Genomic DNA, 21,090 nt, shown 5'->3' with positions numbered 1-21,090 from the left:
TAAGAATTTAAGGTGAACTTTTCTAAGTTATAAGTAGACTTTGTTGATAGCTGGTGGAAAGTAATAAGATTTGTTTACCTGTTAGTAGTAAATATGTTGTTCAGGTCTATTAAATTCCTAATAAAAGAAGACATAAAGTTTTGAAATTTTTATTAATTACTGAGTGGCTGCAGAAGAGTATTTAGATAATACTTATACAATATAAGAATAGCAATACTGCAGATAACCCCTTGCCACCCGGTAGAAGGAAAGAAATGTTGTCCTTGCAAGTTCCTGATGCATCCTCCATATCTCCTCCCATCATTACTACTTCAGAGAGAACCACTAGTCTAAAACGTTATGCTTAACACCCCTTGTTTTTCTGTATGGTTATCACATATGTTTGCATCTCCATATAGTTCACTGTATGGTTTTGCATAGTTTTGAACTCTGTATAAATGCAATTTTGAAATGTATGTAAATTCAATATATCTGAAAGTTGCTTTTTTTCACTTAGTATTCTATCATATTCATGAGTTTTAGCCATTTTACTGTGTGTTCCTGTGGGTGCATGGCTTATTGTTTTCACTGCCGCATTTATTGCATGAATGTATAATTTATTTACCCATTTTACTGATAAAGGACATTGCCATTATCTGCTATCTTATCTGTATCTTGATTGCGATTGCTGAGTCCTGAGACATGTGTGGGCAGTTTCAACTTTATTCAGTCATGGCAAGTTATTTTCTAAAGCAGGTGTGCTAATGTATTCCTACCAGTGGTGCCGGAGAGTTCTTGTTTTGTGTCGTTAGCAACAGTTGGCATTCTCAGTATTTTTAGTTTTTGCCAATGGACTAGGTGGGAAGGGCTGTCCTCCTGTGGTTTTAATTTTTACTTGTCTGACTGCTAATGAAATCAAGCATCTTAAAAAAATTTTTTTTTATTTTTAAGAGAGTGAGCGGGGAAGGGGCAGAGAGAGAGAGAAGCGGGGGGAGGGAGGGAGGGAGACACAGAATCTGAAGCAGGCTCCAGACTCTGAACTGTCACCACAGAGCCTGACACGGGGCTTGAACTCACAAGCTGTGAGATCATAACCTGAGCCGAAGTTGGGCCCTCAACTGACTGAGCCACCCAGGCATCCCAAAATCAAGCATCTTTTAATATGTTTATTGGCCATTTATGCTTACTTCCTGGTCAGCTCATTAATACATTTAAACAGATATTTTATCTAACACTTTGAGTTGTTTCCAGTGGGTCCAGAGAATCACGTCTCTGATACTGTCAGAAGTCCAGATCTTTTTTTTAAACCAGCTTTATTCGTTTATTTTTTTAAGTTTAAAATGTAACATATACTTAGAAAACGAACAAAAACTATGCAGGAAGTAGTAAAAATAAAAGCTGAAATTAGTGAAATAAAACCCAAACAAATGGTAGATAATACATATACATGAAGTCTAAGTGTTAATTTTAGAAAGAGTCTCAGCATAGTTTTGAGCTTTAATAATTTCTTAAATAGAAATGCTATGGGGTTGAAAAATTATTTGAAGGTTTATTTAAATTTCTTTTATACTAAATTTAGTTTTGTGGATTTCAAATATTAAATTTTTTATTTAACATCTTTAGCTCAGTCCCTCTGTGTATCAGTTAGGGTTCAACCTGAAAAGCAGAACCAGTAGGGGGTGTGGGGTGTGTAACACACCCCCACAGTGATATATGTGATATGTAGAGGTACACACCTATGAGGTTTATTCTAAAGAATTGGCAGTGTGATTATAGGAGTTGGTAGTCACAATGGGAAGATCCCATCACATGCAGGCTGGAACCCACAGGCATAGGCCAAAGGTATTCTCCACAGACGGTCAAGAAAGAACATCACAAGCAGGACAGAACTCCACGGGGAGGGCTGATGTTGCAGTCTACAGCAGGAATTTTTTCTCCTTTTGAGGGAAGGCTCAGCCTTGCTTCAGCTAGCTCAGTCAGGTCCACCCTGATTATTCAGGATAAATGCCTTCCTCAAATTCAGTTGATTAGGGGCTTTGATTACATTTGCAAAATACCTTCACAGCAACATCTAGATTATGTTTGATTGCATAACTGGGGGCTGTCGTCTATCTAAGATGACACATCAAAAACACTGTCCCTCTGATTCAAGATGGTAAAAGTTGACCTGAAATTTACACGGGCGAGTACTCTAGATAGCCAGGAAAATTGTGTGAAACAACAACAGTAAGGAGGGGCTTGCTTACTAAATATCAAATATTGACTAGATGAGTAGAACAGAAGGAGAATCCAGAAATAGAGCTTAGGATACATTTGAGCATTTAAAACCAAGCCCTAAACTAATTTCAACTTCATGGAAACAGGATAGGTTATCCAACTGATACATGACGTTGCCACAGCTGGCTGTCTGTCTGGAAGAAAATAAAATTGGATCCCTATCTTATACCATATACGAAAGTAAATTCCAATTGTATTAAAGCTTGGATTCTCAACTGGGAGTGGTGCTGGAAACCTGGGGCTGTTTTTGGTTGTAACTGACCGGATGGGTCTTCTGGCATTTAGTGGGTGGGGGCCAGGAATGTCAAAAGCACACCTATTGAGAAACACTGTTTGGAAGGTGTAAATATTAAAACAACTTTGCAAGGAAACCTGGAAGACCACATGTAGAGTCTAGGGGCAAGGAGGAGCCTAAGCAAGACTAAAACTCCAGAATCTGTGAAAGCAAAATAGGACATGTTTACTATAGACAGTTTAAACACTTGTACATGGCAAAAGGTATTATGCAGTCAATAGACAAATGACAGATCTGGCAAATAATCCTTGTAGCACTGGTGACAAAGGGTTCACATCTACCCTACAAGGTGCTTTTACAAACAACAAGAGAAAGTTTAGTAGAGAAATGGGCAAGATATGCAAAGAAGTTTTCACAGAAAAGCACCCCTGGGGGAGCCTGGGTCCTCGGTTCAGGTCATGACCTCGCGGTTCATGGGTTCGAGCCCCGCATCAGGTTCCATGCTGATGGTGTGGAGCCTGCTTGGGATTCTGTCTTTCCCTCCACTGCTCGCTCTCTGTCTCTCAAAGCAAATAAACATTAAAAAAATTTTTTAATTAAAAAAAAAAAAAAACCTGTGAATTTCCTATAAATGGAAAAATGCTCAAATTCACTAGTAGAGAAATAAAAATTAATAAAGTAATGACATGTCATTTTATACTCATCAGGCTTGCAAAAATTAAAAAGACCATTTGTTACGTTTCTTGACTTTTTTTATATCTGCTTTTTGTAGTTTTTATTCTCTTCTTGTCACTTTTTTCCCCCTTTTGTCACCATACTGTCTTTTAGTAGCATCTTACTTACTTACTAAGGGAGCTAGTATTGTGCTGTGAAGTACCAGTTCTGTCTTTGATACTTACTGTGTGAACTTGCCTGAGGTCACAGTGGTACAACTTCATCAGCTGAATAGAAGAGGGTTGATAGACTCTGTCCTCCAGCCGCGTAGTTTGTGAAGTAGTTCTTCCAGGCTGCTTTTTAACCAACTTCTCTCTTCCTCAGGAGCGGTTCGATGAAGCAAATGCTGCGTTGGATTCGGCATCGAGACTTACAGAACAGTTAGATTTAAAGGAAGAACAAATTGAAGAACTTAAAAAGCAAAGTAGGTGTTTTTTCTTTTCCTTTTTTTCCTGGCAACACTAGTGCTGAATCAGGTGTAGTCTTCTCAGAGGCACTGGTGCCGTTGAGTGAGAGCAGCTTCCACTGGGTGTGACCTCTATTTCCATCTCCCTCGACCAGCTTGCTTCAGTTTTAATACAGTCCTCGTGAAACCAGAGTCAAAAGTTGGCCTTGCCTGTCCAGTTAGTTTTCCTGGATGTTGAGGCAGTCCAGTTGTGTTGGGTGTCACCCTGTCGGTCATCAAGGGAAATGATTTTACTGACCTGACTTTTTATGGTTAGGCGTCCCTGATCATTCTGTGTTCATCCTACCTAAAGCCATCGGACGTGTTAAGACAGTATTCTCGAGCCAAAGAGTAACTTCTTGTGGACTGAACCTCCGGCCATAACTAGCCTTTTATGATTATGGGTGATGCTTTACAAATAGACACTCATTTATATAATGATGTGATGCTTATAAGATAAGCCCTGCCAGTTCCCTAAGGTGAGTCCTGTGCTTGGGATTGTCAGTTGGGCCTCAAGTAATCAGGGGGTTCCTAATGCTTTGTTGAGTCTAACCGCTGACCAAGTTGGCATCTCATCGTTCAGTCTCTGATTTAAGGGTTCCCGGGGAGTTGAAGCTATTCTAGGGCTGCCTGCAGTAGGTAGTGATCTAAGGTTATCAGAAAGGTGACCGTGGAGCCCAGAAATGTACCACCTTTAGGTATCTGGGTTGGGTGTGGTAGCACGAAGGCACGTAATTAAAGGAATTAAGTACCTCAGAATGTTTTATTAATGTAAAATAGAAATTAGAAATAGGCAAAATTAGGAGGAGATGGCACAGCAGAAAGAGACACTGCCGGCTGACAGAAACAGCGACTCGGCCGCTAAGGAGGCAGGCAGGCAGGAACCACCGAAGCACGGGTACCAAAGGACGAGCCAAGCCAAAGGAAGTTGCCCTAAATCTAACGACAGACAGCAGATGAGAGATTTTTAGGAATATAAAAGACGGGAAGCTACATGATGTGAGGTAGTTGTCCTCAAGATAATGATTTCTGAGGCAAATCACTGCCCAACTGAAAGTCCGGTGTCTGCTCTGTTGAACTTGGCCAGCCTTGGAGCTCTAAATCTCATAGGGGGCAGGGCTGGGCAGCCAGGAAACAATTAAAGATTGAGCATCATGAACATTTTATGTAACATATACTCTGTCACGTTTAGTCTTCTCTTATTTACTCTTCACAAGCAATTGTAAAGTAGGTGATACGAGTTCCATTTTATAAGTCAAAGGAACTGAGATTTGAACCCTTAAACTCTGATCTTTTTGCCCTTGACCAAAGCTCATATCTTTCCATGTTACTTTATTTTGTCTGGTCAGGAAGATGGTTATTTATAGTTTGATTTCTATTTTGTTCTGTATATCTCTGTCTGCTTTAAAGATAGGGCAGCATCCTCTATATTGTGCCCTACATGTTGAAAAGATCGCTCCTATGGGAAGGCCATATTTATTGGGAAAATGCCAGAGCAACTGTAGCATTATCTGAAGACATACGGCCAACCCAGAGAGGACACACTGGGTACCCCAGGGATTGGCCAGAGAACTGACAGCTTAGGGTAGCTCTGGACTAATGGAAGTGAAAAAGCAGTATTCTAAGCCAACTCATTGGTCTGGGACATGCCAGTGCTGTATGGTATGCTTCTGTGTAATATTTAAGGCCACATCCTCTTTTAGGTATCTACCTGAGTCATTTCCAGCAGATGATGGTAAGATTAAAGATTCTGTGACTTACGGTAGTTGCTAAATAGTATGAGTCCCTGTGCTACTTAGGACTTGTTCAGACACTCACTTAAACTCCCAGTAGTAGAATATATCAGGTTCAGATTATATCTGACAAAGCTTGGGTGGCCTCGGTCCCTACTGATGTAAAAAGTTACAGTTACCATGCAGTCATGCAGTGTGAATGTGTAGGAACTTTGGACTCATTTTGTGTGGAGTAAATATTAGCTTCAGGAAAGCTCTGGTTATGCTTGAGGTCAGGCAGGTATTTGAGAGGTCAGGCAGGAGGCCAGTGTAGCACAGACGGGAAGGGGAGTGAAGAGACAGTTCTGTTGTGTCTTTAAGTCATTCTTGCCATTTACATTCTTGCCTCTTCTTAACAGTCTGTTTTCTTTTATTACCTCAGTGCTTAATATTGCTTTTCTATCTGTAAACACAAATGTGATTTTATTTTCTCAAAGCTGCACTCTTGATTTGATAATATAAATAAGACCTTGATTGGCTTGGTTGTTTCAAAAGAATCACTGTATATTTTCTTTCATAGATCATTAAGTACTTTAAATGTTGATTGATGTTGTAATACTGTACTTTATTTTTAACACAAAACTTGGCCAGACAGCGAAAATATTTGCCAGGAGAAACAATTTTGAAAAAGACAGATTGACTTTTGTTGCAAGAAAGTACATAGAGACTTGAATTGTAGAAGCAAAGCATTGTTTTATTTCTAAACATCTGTAGACTGATGATTAGTTGATACGCAGTTTCAACATTTAAACAATATTGGGAAACTCACCTTAAAAGTGGTATTTTACTCAAAATGCTTGGTTATGTTCTTGCTACCAGAGATGAGATGATTCATTCTGGTCAAACATATGAAAAGGGAGCTATTACATATAACACCAGTATGAAAGCAGTAGGTCTTTGATGATTTCAGTCGTTCTTATAGTGCTAGGTACTTGCAACAGTAGGTTGAGGTTCCGGGTATTTGCAGGCCTTGTGTGAAATGTATGAAGGTGCCTTGTCAGGCATTAAGTAATTAATGAGAACCGACGACTTGGCTTCATGTTAGATGCTGTGTGAGATGCTAGATAGGATCCTTTCTTCCAAGGAGTTTAGTTAAGTACCATGTAGCGTAGATACAGAATAGGTTCACAGAGTAAGACAGTGATGTGCTGCAGTGGTCATAAAAGAGTGTGTATTTTCTTCCCTGAGAATCTCATTGAGGGTCAAGGGCATTCTGTGGAGGAAAGGATCTTGAGCAGAGCCCTAAACTAGTAGTAGGGTTTCACCCCCAAAATGTAAGAACTTCTCTCTCCCTTGCCCTCCTTAGTGTGACCCCTTTCTCCATAAAATAACATTGAAAGGAAACCCTATGATCCTATAGGTGCTATATTTTCATAGTTGGCTGGTAGAAGATCTATTGCTTTCCTTCTTTCTATAAATTGTTCTTTCAGCATTTTACCTGCAAGTGTTTTTGTTCAGTACAGTTCCAAAGACTTACTTTGCACACCATCCTGTATTCCTGATTTTCAAACTTACGACACTGGTCCTCTGTGAAGCAAATAGGACGACAGTGTCTTTCATTAACTGTTCTGAACTGATCAGCGTTCAGAATTTCTGTGGAATTGTCAGACACGGGGAAGTGTACCCCTGGGGAAACCTAGACTACAGCTGAGCTATTTTTTTTTTTTTAATTTTTTTTTTTTCGTTTTTCCACGTTTTTTTTTTTTTTTTTTTTTTTTTTTTGGGACAGAGAGAGACAGAGCATGAACGGGGGAGGGGCAGAGAGAGAGGGAGACACAGAATCGGAAACAGGCTCCAGGCTCCGAGCCATCAGCCCAGAGCCTGACGCGGGGCTCGAACTCACGGACCGCGAGATCGTGACCTGGCTGAAGTTGGACGCTTAACCGACTGCGCCACCCAGGCGCCCCTAAGCTATTAAAAGATCTGTGACCTTGCTGTATTTATGGCCAGATTTGACATTTTCCTTCTTTCACTTCTTGTTCTCCACCTTCATCCTTGAGATCAGTTCCTGCTTAAATGAAAAGATGGGATAAAATTGAAGTAGAAAGCACAAAATAGTTCTTGTTTTGATAAGTTATTCAGAAGGATGGTGAATGTTACGATACATGAAGAAAAAGAAGTTTTCATAAGCAATACAAATTTAGATTCTAGCATTGGAAATATCTTCTGGTATGTCTGCCTGTCTATGGCTGCGCCTTAAAGGACCCCATAACTAAGTTTGTTTTGTTGGTGTGTGTTTTTTTAAAACTATCTTTTAGAGCACTTTTAGGTTTACAACAAAATCGAGAGGGAGGTATAGGCATTTCCCATGTAACCGTTTTCCCTCCATTATCAACATCACTCACCGGAACGGTACTTTTTGGGTTTATATACCAAGGATGAACCTACAGTGACCCGTCATGATCACCCAAAGTCCTCAGTTTACCTTAGGGTTTACTCCCGGTGTTATGTATTCTATGTGTTATATATTCTCAGGGTTTGGGGCAGATGTCTAATGAATTACATCATGATAGTGTCAGAGGATTTGCGCTGCCTTAAAAGTCCTCTGTGCTCTCCACCTGTTCATCTCTTTCCCCCTCCCTCTACCCTCACCTCTGGAAACCGCTGATCTTCTTACTGCCTCCATAGTTTTTGCCTTTTCCAGAACATTATATAGTTGGAAGCAGACAGTATGTAGCCCTTTCGGATTAGCTTCTTTCACTTAGTAATGTGCATTTAAAGTTCCACCGTGTCTTTTCATAGTTTGAGAGCTCATTTCTTTTTAGCGCTGAATGATATTCCATTGTCTGGATGCACCACGGTTTATTTATCCACTCACCCACTGAATGAAGGACATCTTGGTTGTTTCCAAGTTTTAGCCATTATGAATAAAGATGCTATAAAGTTACGAGCGCAGGATTTTGTGTGGATGTAAGTTTTCAGCTCCTTTGTGTAAATACTGAGGAGTGTGGTTGCTGCAGCGTATGGTAAGAGCATGTTTAGTTTTGTTAAGAAAGCGCCAGACTCTTGCAGAGTGGCCTCACCACTTTGCATCCCCGCCTCCTGCTCACTGGCGCCTGCTGTTGTCAGGGTTGCGGCATTTGGCCATTCTGATAGTGTGTGGTGATACCGTGTTATTTTCATTTGCATTTCCCTGAAGACGAATAATGTGGAACATCTTTTCATACGTTTATTTACCATCTATACATCTTCTTTGGTGAGGTTGTCAAGGTTTTTGGTTCATTTAAAAAATTTTTTAGGAAATTTTGGTGACTGCTTTTTAAAAAATGTATAAGTTGAGAATGGAAAATTACAGTGTATAGTTGTGTTTTTTTTTTGAAGGAAATCTAAAAGAATGTATAAAATGAGTCCCAATAAACCTACTGTAATATGAAGCATAAAAATAGGTTTTAAAGCTACAAATATAAAAGAGATTTAAAATGTTTTTCATGGAACTACCTTTATGGTGCTAGATGGTAGAGTTTTTATTTTAAATAAAGACATTCCGTTTTCCAGGACATGATTTATACAAGAAAACATATAATGTCCTGTTGAACATAGGCCAAATACATTCCCAGACGCTTTGTTACCCAAACCTTTTGAGGGATTTCTTTATAGATGTTTTTGGCAGAAGTGGTGATTTTAGAGGAAACATATAAGAAATACCAGATGCAGTTTTCTGAATTGCCATAAATGGTTAAAAAATTATTTGTGATGATATAAACATCTGGGGGTATACTAGACAATGCCAAGATTTTAGTTAAGAAAAAAGTTAGTATCAATTAGGTAAATAAGCCCTTTTAAACTTAATGGTCATATTTTTAAATGTGTGTTTTATTAATTCTTCTAAGTACAAAGGGAAAAGTATATTGTGTAGAGATGAGAATGTTTTGAGTTAATGTGTTTTGTGTATTTTCCCTCATATGGATGGGGTAATTCAGAACATAAATCATGTATTCTTTTTTGTCCTGTGTTCTGGTCTTCCCAGATCCTCTCCCTTCCTAGAGAAAAATGAATCGGTCTCGCATTTACTTCTCAAAAATTCATTGTTTCCTGCTGTGTACCTGGCACCAGGATAGGCACTGGAGAGAGAAAGACAGGGGACTGGTACTTTCAGGAGGCTTATAGTCAGCCACGAAGGGGAAGGTTGCATGTAATCACAAATAGGCAACAGATTTCAAAAGGAAGGAACAATTCATACTACTTGATGATGGTAACGTGGAAGGGTGGAGAAGGTACAGTATACCGGACCTCACCTGAGTGACGAATAGGTACAGCTAAGCAGGCAGGAAGCTGGGGAAGAGCGTTCTAGACAGAGGGAGGAATTCATATATCTGAAACCGGCTGAAGATCTGGTGACCGCTAATGACCAAAGGGAAGGCGGAGGTGGAAGTGGTAGTTAATGTGGAGAAACGAAACTGTAAGTGTGGATCACAAACACAACTTATAAACTGGGGGCCAAGTCATAATCACGTGAAAGCGCAAAGAGGACCAAGGAGAGACAGTGTTGAATCGGAGAGTTCCTCACGGAGGCTCCACCCGACTGTCGCCACGCAGGCATGTAGGCCCAGCGCTGCCAAATCTCCGGCTCCTTCAGGAGACACTGGAAATGCAGACTTTTGTGTGAAATGTTCCAGTTTTCTATGTGACACTGAATTTAAAACAACCTGTGTGGGCTGAAAAAGCATTTTTGGGGGCCAGATTGAGTCAGTGCTCATTTGCAACAGGGAACTTTCAGAAATGAGTTGAGGCTCGGCCTGCAGCTTAGCCTTTTGTCATTGTTTTCTATAGTGATGATGATACTCAGTAAGTGGCAACATTATTATAATGACTTTACTTTTCTCTGACAAAATTGCGGCCCTTTCTTTTGGGATTTGGCTAGTCTGTGTGAACCTTTTAAAATGAAAATATGTAACTTGATTCACGGTATTGTCTTTTGAAAAACTTTTGTTTCGATATGGAAGAATGCAGTACAAATTACTTGAATTCACGCTGAAGGATTGAGGAAGGGGGGTAGAGGGGGAAAATAAATTTGATCTGGTTCCATTAAAGACGTTTCTATAAAAAAATCTCTTAAATGCACATGGCAACTCTAATTTAATTGTACAAATAATCCAGGAGACCTCAATGTTGCTGTTTCAGTGTAGTCCAGATTCTGATCTAGTGAAATTCAAATTAGTGAGGTTATACTGTATTAATAAAACTCTTTTCCTGTGAGTTCATTGCGAGGAAGTGGAATTTCAAAAATTACTTTTCATTCATCAGTGAGTAATTACAGTTAGGGAATGAGAAAGCACTTACCATGTACTCTATCTAGACCTTAAAATTCTATCGTATGGTTGAAAAGAATGGAGTTAAAAGACAAAGCAGATGTAGTATGTCTCAACTTCACGTGTTAAATATAAGATTTCTTTAAAAAGATTTCTTTGGTGTTATAAAGAAAATGATTCTATGTTAAGTTGACATTCTGTAATAAAAAGACCATCTAACTTCTAGCCTTTGCCTTAATTATATTTAATTAAATATTAAACGAAGAGGCTATGTTTCCTTATATTGAATTTCATGTATTAGATTTAAATTTATTTTTTAGGTAGTGTAGTGCAAGTAAGACACTAGACTCAGTTTATTTACCGACACACCTGTAAATGAAATAATCTAACATTTTTTTCTTCCTTGGCTCCTTTGCCTTGGTTCAAAAAGAGGATAAGACAAAATGGAGGCAAAATTATCAATGTTAATATAACCACAGTGATACATTATTGGTATTGGTTAGGGGTAGGTTAAAAGATGGATTATTTTGTTATTTTAAGAAATCAGATGAACGAGTCCTAATGCTTTATATAGCACTTCACTGTTTAGAAAAGTCACATTTAATCAGTAGATTCAAAATCCTTTGAGATTAAGCATGCATATTTGACAAAATAGGCAACAAAGTCTGGCCCTGGTGACAGGACCGTGGTTCCTATCCAGGTCTTATTACAGGACCGTGATTCATATATTCTCCTGACCTTCAAGTCCTGTTCCAGTCACTTTTCTCAGTCAGGTGACTGTTAAAAAGTCTGACTTGAGTCTCGTCCAAGAGAGCTAAGTCATGCAATAGCCAAATGACTTTGTAAGGAGTGTGACTTAATTTTACGATGTGCTGTGAAGATAGTATTACAGTGCAGTGTTACTCATCACAAATAAAATGTAAAGTTACAATGAGCCGATTTGTTGTAGTCAGTTACATTTTATGTTCAATTTTGATTGTAAATCAAGTGATGAAGACCATGGTGTCCTCTCTAGGCATTCACAGAGAAGAGGCTGTGATATGGCAGGTTTGAGGATCTCCTATACTTAGAGTGATTCTTCCCCTAAACTAGACTAATCTCACTTGCTTTATTGCTCAACTCTCAAGTGTATCCCCCTGCCTTTTTTTTTTTTTTTTTTATTATTGTTTTCAACTTCCAAAGAATTATTTTGGCATGTTAGATTATTTCACAGGGATATTATATTTGGCTAAAAACCCATTTCTGAATAACCGTTATTTTGTCTGCCCATATAAATACAGTTCTGATTTCAAATTGTGGTTTGAATTAGTGTTCAGTTTTTGTGGAGAAATCTTCAGGATCTCTGATGGGAGGAAAATAAGGGTGCCTCGAGAAAGAGAGAAGTCCATAGGGGCCTTTGAAGTCTGTATTGCCTTTCTGTTCTAAACCTTTCCTAGTTTATACGGTTCTTCCAAGCCCTCCCCCAAAATTCTGAGGGTCTTTTCCTAGACTTAAATACCAGAATACATTGAAAGTACTACATGAGTTTGAACCGTTCCAGGCGTGCCTGCAAGCATATGCAGGGTTATCAATTCTGTCACATTAGTTTAGGACTAACTTAATATTCTGATGAGTTTGAGAAATTTTTACCCTATTATTTTGGCCATGAGGATGTTATGACCCTACCATTCAGAACAGAGATTTTAATCAGAATTGTAACCATTCTTGATGAATTGTCATCAAGAAAATATTTTTGACTTGAACTTTATTAAGACAGATTTCTTGATCTGTTTTTTATAGAGCAAGGTTAAATTTTTCTAATTTTACTAAAATTTTAATCAATCAATTCTTTGCTTTGTGCATGTTACTCTGAAGATGTCTGTCGTTCAGTTTTATCTTTCTTTTGTTTTTTTTAATAAGAGACGATATACTATAGTGGTTATATCCTGGTTATGCTCCAAAGCAGTGCTATCCAATAAAAATATAATGCAAGCCACATGTATAATTTAATACTGTTTAGTAGCCAGGTGAAGTTGATCTTAGTAACATAATTTATATATCCCAGTATATCCAGAACATTATAATTTTGATATATAATCAATATAAAAAATCATTAATTTTAGAAAAAGATAGGAGAAGGGCAATATGAGAGACGAGAAAGGTGGAGGTAAGCTTGACCTCTGGTTTTCTGCTACCTTTCCATAGTGGGGGAGGGTGAAACAGAAGACTGTGCTCATTGTTACTCTGGCTCTTGCTTTAGCTCATGAGTGGGATGGTAGATTCAGAACTTTGACACGAGATTAGTTTACTCACTATTCGTAGTTGAGAATTCTATTTACGTTCAGAATGCGGTGTTAGGGCCCAAAGAGTACCACGTGTTCAATGTATATATGTGCCTGTTGAGAATCCAGAATGTCTTTTACTGACTCAAACTTTAATAATAATCTTGTTCTCTCTCTCCCTCTCCCTCTCCCTCTCCCTCTCCCTCTCCCTCTCTCTCGTTTTAATGTCCAAGCTTAAATTCCTTACTGGTAAGACAGGAAAGGAAACGTTTGTAGTAGATTTTCCGAACACAAACTTTGCTTTTATAATATGGTTATGGCAACCATCTCTATTTTGGTAAAGTTAGCCTATTATATGAATTACATTTTGCAATTTAGATTTTTGCAATTTAGAAGGACCACAAGCCATTGCAAACAAACTGGACATTTTTGTATATGCGTTTAGTACTCTAAATCAGAATATTAGGCATTGTGCAAGGCAGAATGAAAACATAAAGCAGATGGACCTGGCCTAATCTGTAGGGTTCAGATGAAACTTTGAGGAAGTGACCCTAGGACCTTAGATATGGAGGTGCTGATGGAAAAGAGCTTTTCAAGTAGAAGAAAAAACATTGGTAGAGGTTGCATAGTTGGAATTGAGAGTCTGGAAATAAACCGTACTTTTATGATCAATTGGTTTTCAACAAGGGTGCCAAAAGAATAGTTTTTCAACATATGGTGCTGGAACAACCGGATGTCCACGTGCACAAGAACAAAATCAATCCCTTACCTCACACCGTGCGTGAGAATTAACTCAACATGCATCACAGACCTGCATTTTAAAGTCACAATTACAACATTAAAAAAAAGGGCGGGGGGGGGGGGGCGGTGCCTGGGTGGCTCAGTCGGTTAAGCGTCCGGCTTCGGCTCAGGTCATGATCTCACAGTCCGTGAGTTCGAGCCCCGCATCGGGCTCTGTGCTGACAGCTCAGAGCCTGGAGCCTGCTTCGGATTCTGTGTCTCCCTCTCTCTCTGCTCCTCTCCTGCTCATGCTCTGCCTCTCTCTGTCTCAAAAATAAGTAAAAACATTTAAAAAAAAATAAAGTCACGATTATAAAACTCTCAGAAGAAAACATAGGAGTAAATCTTTGTGATGTTAAATTAGGCATTGATTTCTTAGATGTGACTCTAAAAGCACAAATAACAAAAGAAAAAATAAATTGGACTTCATCAAAATTGACAACTCTGATAAATAAAAGGATGCCATCAAGAAAGCAAAATGACATCCCACGGAATGGGTGAAAATATTTCCAAGTTCTGTATCTGACAAGGGACTTGTATCCAGCTACTACCTGGAAAATGCAGCATAATTCAAAGAGTAGGTTTGTGGAAAGAGATCGGAGTCCAGTGTTTGGATTGGAGTGTTTCTCGATTCGAAAAGTAGAGCTCTGCTGCAAAGCAGTAGCCTCTTCATTTCTTTCAGATCCAAACTTGTCATCTAACTTGGATAAGCATCTCCTTCAGCTCAAACTCTCCATTTCTCAGGTGGCAGGTATCAACACCCCATGGGCGTGGCCGAGCGTTCCTTAGCCTGGGGATCGTTGGCCCCATGGCACGGCCGGATATATGAACAGGGTACTCTTGTTGTAATTCTAGACTTTGCCTATAATACTGCTTGGATTCCAGCTGTTTCACCAAGATTTTACAGATTTTGCTTCCTTTTTAAATAAATGAGAATTATAAAGTAGTCCAGCATCCTTCTGAATTAGTCATATAAGCTACAGTCATCTTGATTAGTGTGTTAGAACCAGTGATCTGAATTGTATTTTGCAAGTTCTATGCCTCAGAATACTTTGTCCTAGGAGCTGCATCCGAGCCATGCTCTTAGTTGTGTTAAATACTCTTCTTAGCTCACCAGAAACCAGTCCAGCCAGGAAAATGGAAAAAGGAAAATCTAAAATTGTCCTTTCCATTTCTTCCCATTAAAGAGTGGCTCTGGAAATGTTTTATACAAGGAAGCAGTGGTGAAAAATCTCTTTTTTGCTATTAAGTTTCTGAAGAGAATGAAACCCTTTTTTTGGTTTTTAAATTTTCTATTAAACAATTGATTTGGGGGGGGGGCAGATAAACCACGTGAATTAGTGCATACTCTGGCTGCTAGGTAATTTCTATACCAGAAAGCCTAGTTTCCTGAACCAAGAAGAGATGGAAGTAATTGAATGTCACTAATTGGAGTAAGTGTATGTATTCAGATTTTGCAGGAAAGATGTTATAAACCTCATTATATATTCATCCAGGCTATTTTAATCCGTTAACGACTCTCTTTATTCACATGTTTTAAAACAGATGAGCTCCGACAAGAAATGCTGGACGATGTACAAAAGAAACTGATGAACTTAGTCAACAGCACAGAAGGAAAAGTGGACAAGTATGCTCTGCCTATTAACTTTTATGTATTTTATGGAGATTACCTTTATGGTGAAAACAGCTTCTACATGTAGATGTTTATATGTGATTAAGTTTTTTAAAAGCCTTTTCTTGTATGGTGATGAGATGTAGGTCGTTTTCATGAGGAGTCAGTAGAATAACTTCTCTTGTCTTGGTTTTTAAAGACTTCTCCCAGCTCAAATTACTTTTCTCGAAACCATATGGAAGAGTTAAAACACCACCATAATATGAAGCACTTAGAAAATAGAAAGTTTTATTCTTATCATTCTTTTTAGTTCTCTTTAGCTGTCCTTAAATAAACATACCTTGTCTGAAACCTAGGTATATATGTAACATGTCATTAATGTTTTAAAGATTTAGATATTATTAGCAAATTTTTAATAAACGTGCGTGGGGAGGTATAAGCATAACTGTTAAGCACAAGAAGTGTCGTCAGCACTTAAGGTGGGGAGGGAGCCAGGGCCCCTGGGTGGCGCAGTCGGTTAAGCGTCCAACTTCAGCCAGGTCACGATCTCGCGGTCCGTGAGTTCGAGTCCCGCGTCAGGCTCTGGGCTGATGGCTCGGAGCCTGGAGCCTGTTTCCGATTCTGTGTCTCCCTCTCTCTCTGCCCCTCCCCCTTTCATGCTCTGTCTCTCTCTGGCCCAAAAATAAAATAAAAAAAAAAAGAAAAAAGGTGGGGAGGGAGAAATCCTAAGTATCTTACAGTAGAGCCCAGATAGGCACCGAAAGTTACTTACCTAGGCGCTGTCTCAGTTGATTGATTTATTTGTTGGAGAAAATGAGTGGGTAATAAATGATGTTTTAAAAGGTATCCGTTTTTTAGATTGTTCGAAATACTCTCCATTAGACTTGTCAAGATTTTTTTTTTAAGTACTTTAAAACGTTTTATCGTTTAGTGTTTCTTGTAACAATTGCTTAAGTATAATTAAATATTCATATGTTTAGTGTTTATTGTTTGGGTACACTAAGTATTGGGATAACTGTTGAGTTAGCTTGAGCTGTTTCTGCCTTTATTTTCACAGAGTCCTAATGAGAAACCTCTTCATTGGACATTTCCATACACCGAAACATCAGCGCCATGAGGTGTTACGATTAATGGGAAGCGTCCTGGGTATCAAGAGGGAGGAAATGGAGCAGGTAACCAAACAATTGGAAGTCATTCTGAATATATTCATAATTCACATGGTGGCATCATTTAAAATTATCTTCTTTACTCAATATTATGTAACTTTTCATTTTTCTCAGTAACGTGGAAACGGAACCGTTTCATACTATAGTGAAGAGGTGAATTTGTTCAATTTGTATGGTATTAGTTCCGTAACTACGTCTCCTATCAGAGGGCTGAAATTTTGAGACCTGGCAGTCCTCAACTTTTACTTGAGATAGTGCTTGGGATGACATTTTATTGTATTGGTAGCCTCTCTCAATAGGAAACATTTACTAGGAATTGGACTTGAAAAGCATAGTTCGCTACCATCTGAAATCATGTAAAAATAGTTTTTTCTTTTCTTGTATTGATAACATTTTTCTGTTTGAAAATAATCTTTCAGTTGCTTCATGAAGATCAGGGTGGTGTTACCAGGTGGATGACTGGATGGCTTGGAGGAGGATCCAAAAGCGTCCCCAACACACCTCTGAGACCAAATCAGCAATCTGTGCTTAACAGTGTAAGAGCCAGTTTTATTCTTGCTGAATAGGAGTGCCGCAATGATTGTACATCACATTCATTCGCAAAAACCAGATTTCTTTTTTACGTTACTTTATTATACAGACCTTTGATTTTGGAATTGTGGAAACTGAGATCTCCAGAGAGATTAGCTTAAGGATCATAAGCCAGTTTAAATAATTTTATTGCATATATGTTTCGTTTTAACTTTTTATTTACATGGTACTTTTATTTTTCAAAGTACTAAGTATTTTTTTTCTTTGTATTTGATCATGCTGCTATAGGCACACAGCCATTTGTCTTGCTACTAAATGATGAGATTTTTAAAGACAGAGGCTATGCATGCTTGTGTCCACCTAGTCCTTGAACACTTACTACCGAGCACCTGCTCTGTACCAGACTGTTCTCAGCTTGGGGGATGCACCAGCAAACCAGAAGACAAAGCACCTCCCCTCAACAGATCTACATCTTGGCAGGAGGAGGCATTAATAAACATGAAAACATAGTGCCTACTAGTCTTCATGAATACTGATAAATTGAGTAGCTCGGGCTGCCCGGCTGGCTTAGAGCAGGCAACTCTTCGTCTCAGGGTCATGGGTTTGAGCCCCACGTTGGGCATAGAGATTACTTAACTAAATAAAAACTAAAAAAATTTAAAAATAAAAACAATAAATTGAGTAGTAGCTCTGTGAATCAGAATGTGGAATTTTCTTATTTTACTTTGTTTTTTAATAAAGAGGAAACTGATGCTAGGTGATATACCCAGAGTTGGTTGAAGATAAACAATACCCTATTTTAAATTGGATGGCATAAAGTTTGTTTTAAAGGAAAAATCTACAACTACATTGTGTTAATCTGATAATCTTACTGGTGAGCTGCTGCTGTGTATTCATCGATTGGATGTTACTATAGAAAAATAGAACTATTTAATACTGTTTTCCATCAATATAGTGTTTCATGTCCATGTAAACAGTCATTAAAATGATTTAAGGCTTGATGTCTGAAGTGCCATCGGGTAGCTAATTATGACTGTGAGGTTGGTAACAAGTGTTTGATCAAACATTATTGATTACATTGCTAAAGATTTTAATTGATCTGTAACTAAAGCACTAGTAGTTTTATTTGTTCATATAAACAATTGTTTCATTAATTGTTCATATTACTTATAAAAAAATGATTCAGAAGGCATGATTTGTTTTTGATATTTGGAGTAGCTGGTACATTTTCTTAATTGTAGAAATATAATATATAATGTATGTAATTTATAATATCTGCCTAATTAACCCAAATACTGTTTCCTTAGTCTTTTTCAGAACTTTTTGTTAAATTTCTAGAAACAGAATCTCACCCATCTGTTCCACCACCAAAGCTTTCTGTTCATGATCTGAAACCTCTGGATTCACCAGGAAGGAGAAAGGCAGTTACAAATGTGCCAGAAAGTTTTAAAGGTAAAACCAGATGCTTACTTAGTTTTTCTACAGTTTAAAAAATTGAATGTTTAATATATAATTATGGTTTATAGTGATATTAACTAAATTTTTAGTGTTTCTGAAAATGTACAGTGACTTCTCCCAACATTCCAGTAAGGCATTAGATTTTGCTTCATATATTCTTATAGCAATCTGATGCTTAATTGGCTTGGATTAGCTTAAACAATGTGGAGTATTTTTCTTTTGTATATTGGAATAATTCTCCTCTCTGCATAAGCCACTTTGAATTCTTCTTGGAAGTGCTGGTGAACTGGTAAACCTTTGTTTGGTCACCTGTTTTCCTTCCTACTAAGGATACTTATTGCTAAATTAGAGTTAAAAGTGTAGTTTATAGTTAAAGATTTTTTTCCCTGTGAACACCTAAGTGTTACACTCAATAACCAAACCGTGGTATGTTAATAATATTTATAAGAGCAGTACAGTAAACTGGCTTAGACATCCAAGAATGTATTGAAAGTATTCTTATGTGTTAAACGGTCTGCCTAGAAGCAAATGGTCTGGTGGTTGTATGATCTGTATGCATAGCTTTCTATCCCACTAGGTCATAAGGGTCTTATTTATATTTATATCACCTATTTTGGCATGCATGAAATTTTCTTGAAAATGAAGTATAATCCATTAGACTATAAACAGATTCTTGATTAGAAAGTCTCTCTTTTATCTGAAGTCTACATATTTTAATACAGACTAACTTGTTTGCTAGTTGGACTATAAAGGTGTGTGTTATCATATACCCAAGTTCATAGCACATCAGATACGTAAATTTGAATAAAATATTAAAGAATTTATATTCTGAAATTCAAAACAAATTGCCTTAAGTCATTTAGCTGTTTCTATTTTCCTGAATTTTGATAAAAAGAGAAATGGTAAAATTTGTTTTGAGAAAAGGTTTGGCTACTAAATTTAGTGAAAAGTCATCAAGACCATACTAAAAATGCTTTCTTCCTGCTACACTAGGTTGTGTCTTCATGTGGATTCCAGAATTCATTGCGGCAAGATCTCCTGCTCCCTGCTCTGCCCCTCCCTCTCCTCCTCTTTCTTTCTCTCCTCCTGTCCACTTACCAGGCTATGTTCCCAGCTTGGTTTGGATCGATCAGAGACCAAAGCTAGTGATGTTCTGAGCTGGTATAGGGTTTCCACTTAAAGAAAAGCAAGCCTACTCTTTAATCCTGGATTCAGAAGTATGTGGCAAGGGTCAGAGCTTACTAAGGGGCACCGGAAGCTTTTCCAGAGTTTGGAAAGCTGTCATTCACACGGAAGTAAAGCTTGGAGACCCAGGGTACTTGATGATAAGTTGATTTGATGAATTTGTCTCAATGCTTTCTTTGTTCTAGAGGTTACTCTTCATTTGAGTTTCCCATTGCTGAGTGGTGCTTGTCTCTTAACAGTGACGTGGTTAGCGGTCTCGGGTAACAAAGCGGAATTCTGTCCACCAAGACATCAGGGCATAAACAAATACCTCTTCCCATAAAAACTAGTTTCAGCCTAACTTTATAGAGAAATAATCTAAGGAAGAATTGTTTCAAACCTTTGAATGTTAAAAAGAGGAGGATCAGGTAACATAATGTATATCTTGTTTTTCTTTGGATAAATTAATGTCAGATCTGATTGTTACCACCGTGGTGTTGGTGCCAGTTTTTTTCATGGCCTTTAATTATTGGGGGAAAACAAGTTCTCAAGTCTGTCATCTTTATGGTAAGTAGTTACAAAATTTGCGTGCATCGTAACATAGAAAACGCCCTCTCAAAGGCAGTTCCTAAAGGAAATGAAGTTTATCAGTTATATAAGTGGTATTTAAGTGTCAAACAACAATGTTAATGCGTTTCATAAAGTATTAGCTGTATATATAGGTATTCCTATCCCTTCCCTGTTCTTTGTCCGTTCATCTCTCTTGCTGTCTTGTCTTCTTTCACCCTCTATGTGTCGTAGACTCTGCTTAGCAGATCCAGAACCCAGCAGCGTAAGAATTAAATTTGTTTGGGGGCCCAATCTAGGAACCGAGAACACATGTACGCCGTTAACCAAATCACATATAGGCGACTGAACAGCTTGTGTTTTATCATGTAGATGGCACAGAATCCAGATCTGGTAGAAGAACAGATGTGAATCCATTCCTGGCTCCCCGCTCTGCGGCTGTGCCTCTTATGAACCCGGCGGGACTTGGACCTGGTGGGCCTGGGCATCTGCTCCTGAAACCCATCTCCGATGTGTTGCCCACGTTTACACCCTTGCCAGTGTCACCCGACAACAGTGCTGGAGTTGTGTTGAAAGACCTTTTAAAGCAGTAGATGATTCCCAAGCCAGAGACAAACACGTGGCACTTTAAAGAAACCATGAACACTACGTGTGTGTACTTGATCACTAAGTGGCCTTTTGGAGAAAGTCATGTAATTGTTCGCAGTTGTATATTCTCTAAACTTAATAAAAATATTCTTATTGCTTTTAGAAATTGCAGGTGTCCCAGGAGGAAGTGTTTGCTATAATACATGCTGTGTTCCTTCTCTGATTTGACCTTTCATTTAAGCTAGAAACATTTTATTTTTTAATTTACAAATAATAAAAAAGATAAAGATAA

At 38.2% G+C, this 21,090-nt stretch overlaps 1 protein-coding gene across 4 annotated transcripts in view; it reads left to right on the top strand.

Moving 5' to 3' along the window:
• TRIP11 (thyroid hormone receptor interactor 11) overlaps positions 1-21,090 on the top strand; it is a 62,513-nt gene extending 41,423 nt beyond the window's left edge. For 2 of the 4 annotated variants that reach the window (XM_019462069.2, XM_019462068.2), the window contains exons 16-21: positions 3,530-3,629; positions 15,258-15,339; positions 16,382-16,496; positions 16,910-17,026; positions 18,329-18,473; positions 20,583-21,090. In XM_019462069.2, coding sequence (XP_019317614.1) covers positions 3,530-3,629; positions 15,258-15,339; positions 16,382-16,496; positions 16,910-17,026; positions 18,329-18,473; positions 20,583-20,803 — 780 coding nt within the window. In that variant the 3' untranslated portion in view covers positions 20,804-21,090. Of the gene's footprint in view, positions 1-3,529; positions 3,630-15,257; positions 15,340-16,381; positions 16,497-16,909; positions 17,027-17,309; positions 18,188-18,328; positions 18,474-20,582 lie in introns of those variants that run through there. The other 2 variants (XM_019462071.2, XM_053889712.1) reach the window with 2 other exon arrangements.

Source organism: Panthera pardus, unplaced genomic scaffold (assembly GCF_024362965.1).
Source record: "Panthera pardus isolate Hobbes unplaced genomic scaffold, ASM2436296v1 HiC_scaffold_24, whole genome shotgun sequence".
Classification (NCBI taxonomy): Eukaryota; Metazoa; Chordata; class Mammalia; order Carnivora; family Felidae; genus Panthera; species Panthera pardus.
The sequence above is the reverse complement of the archived record's forward strand: the minus strand, read 5'-3'. Positions and strand labels throughout refer to the sequence as shown.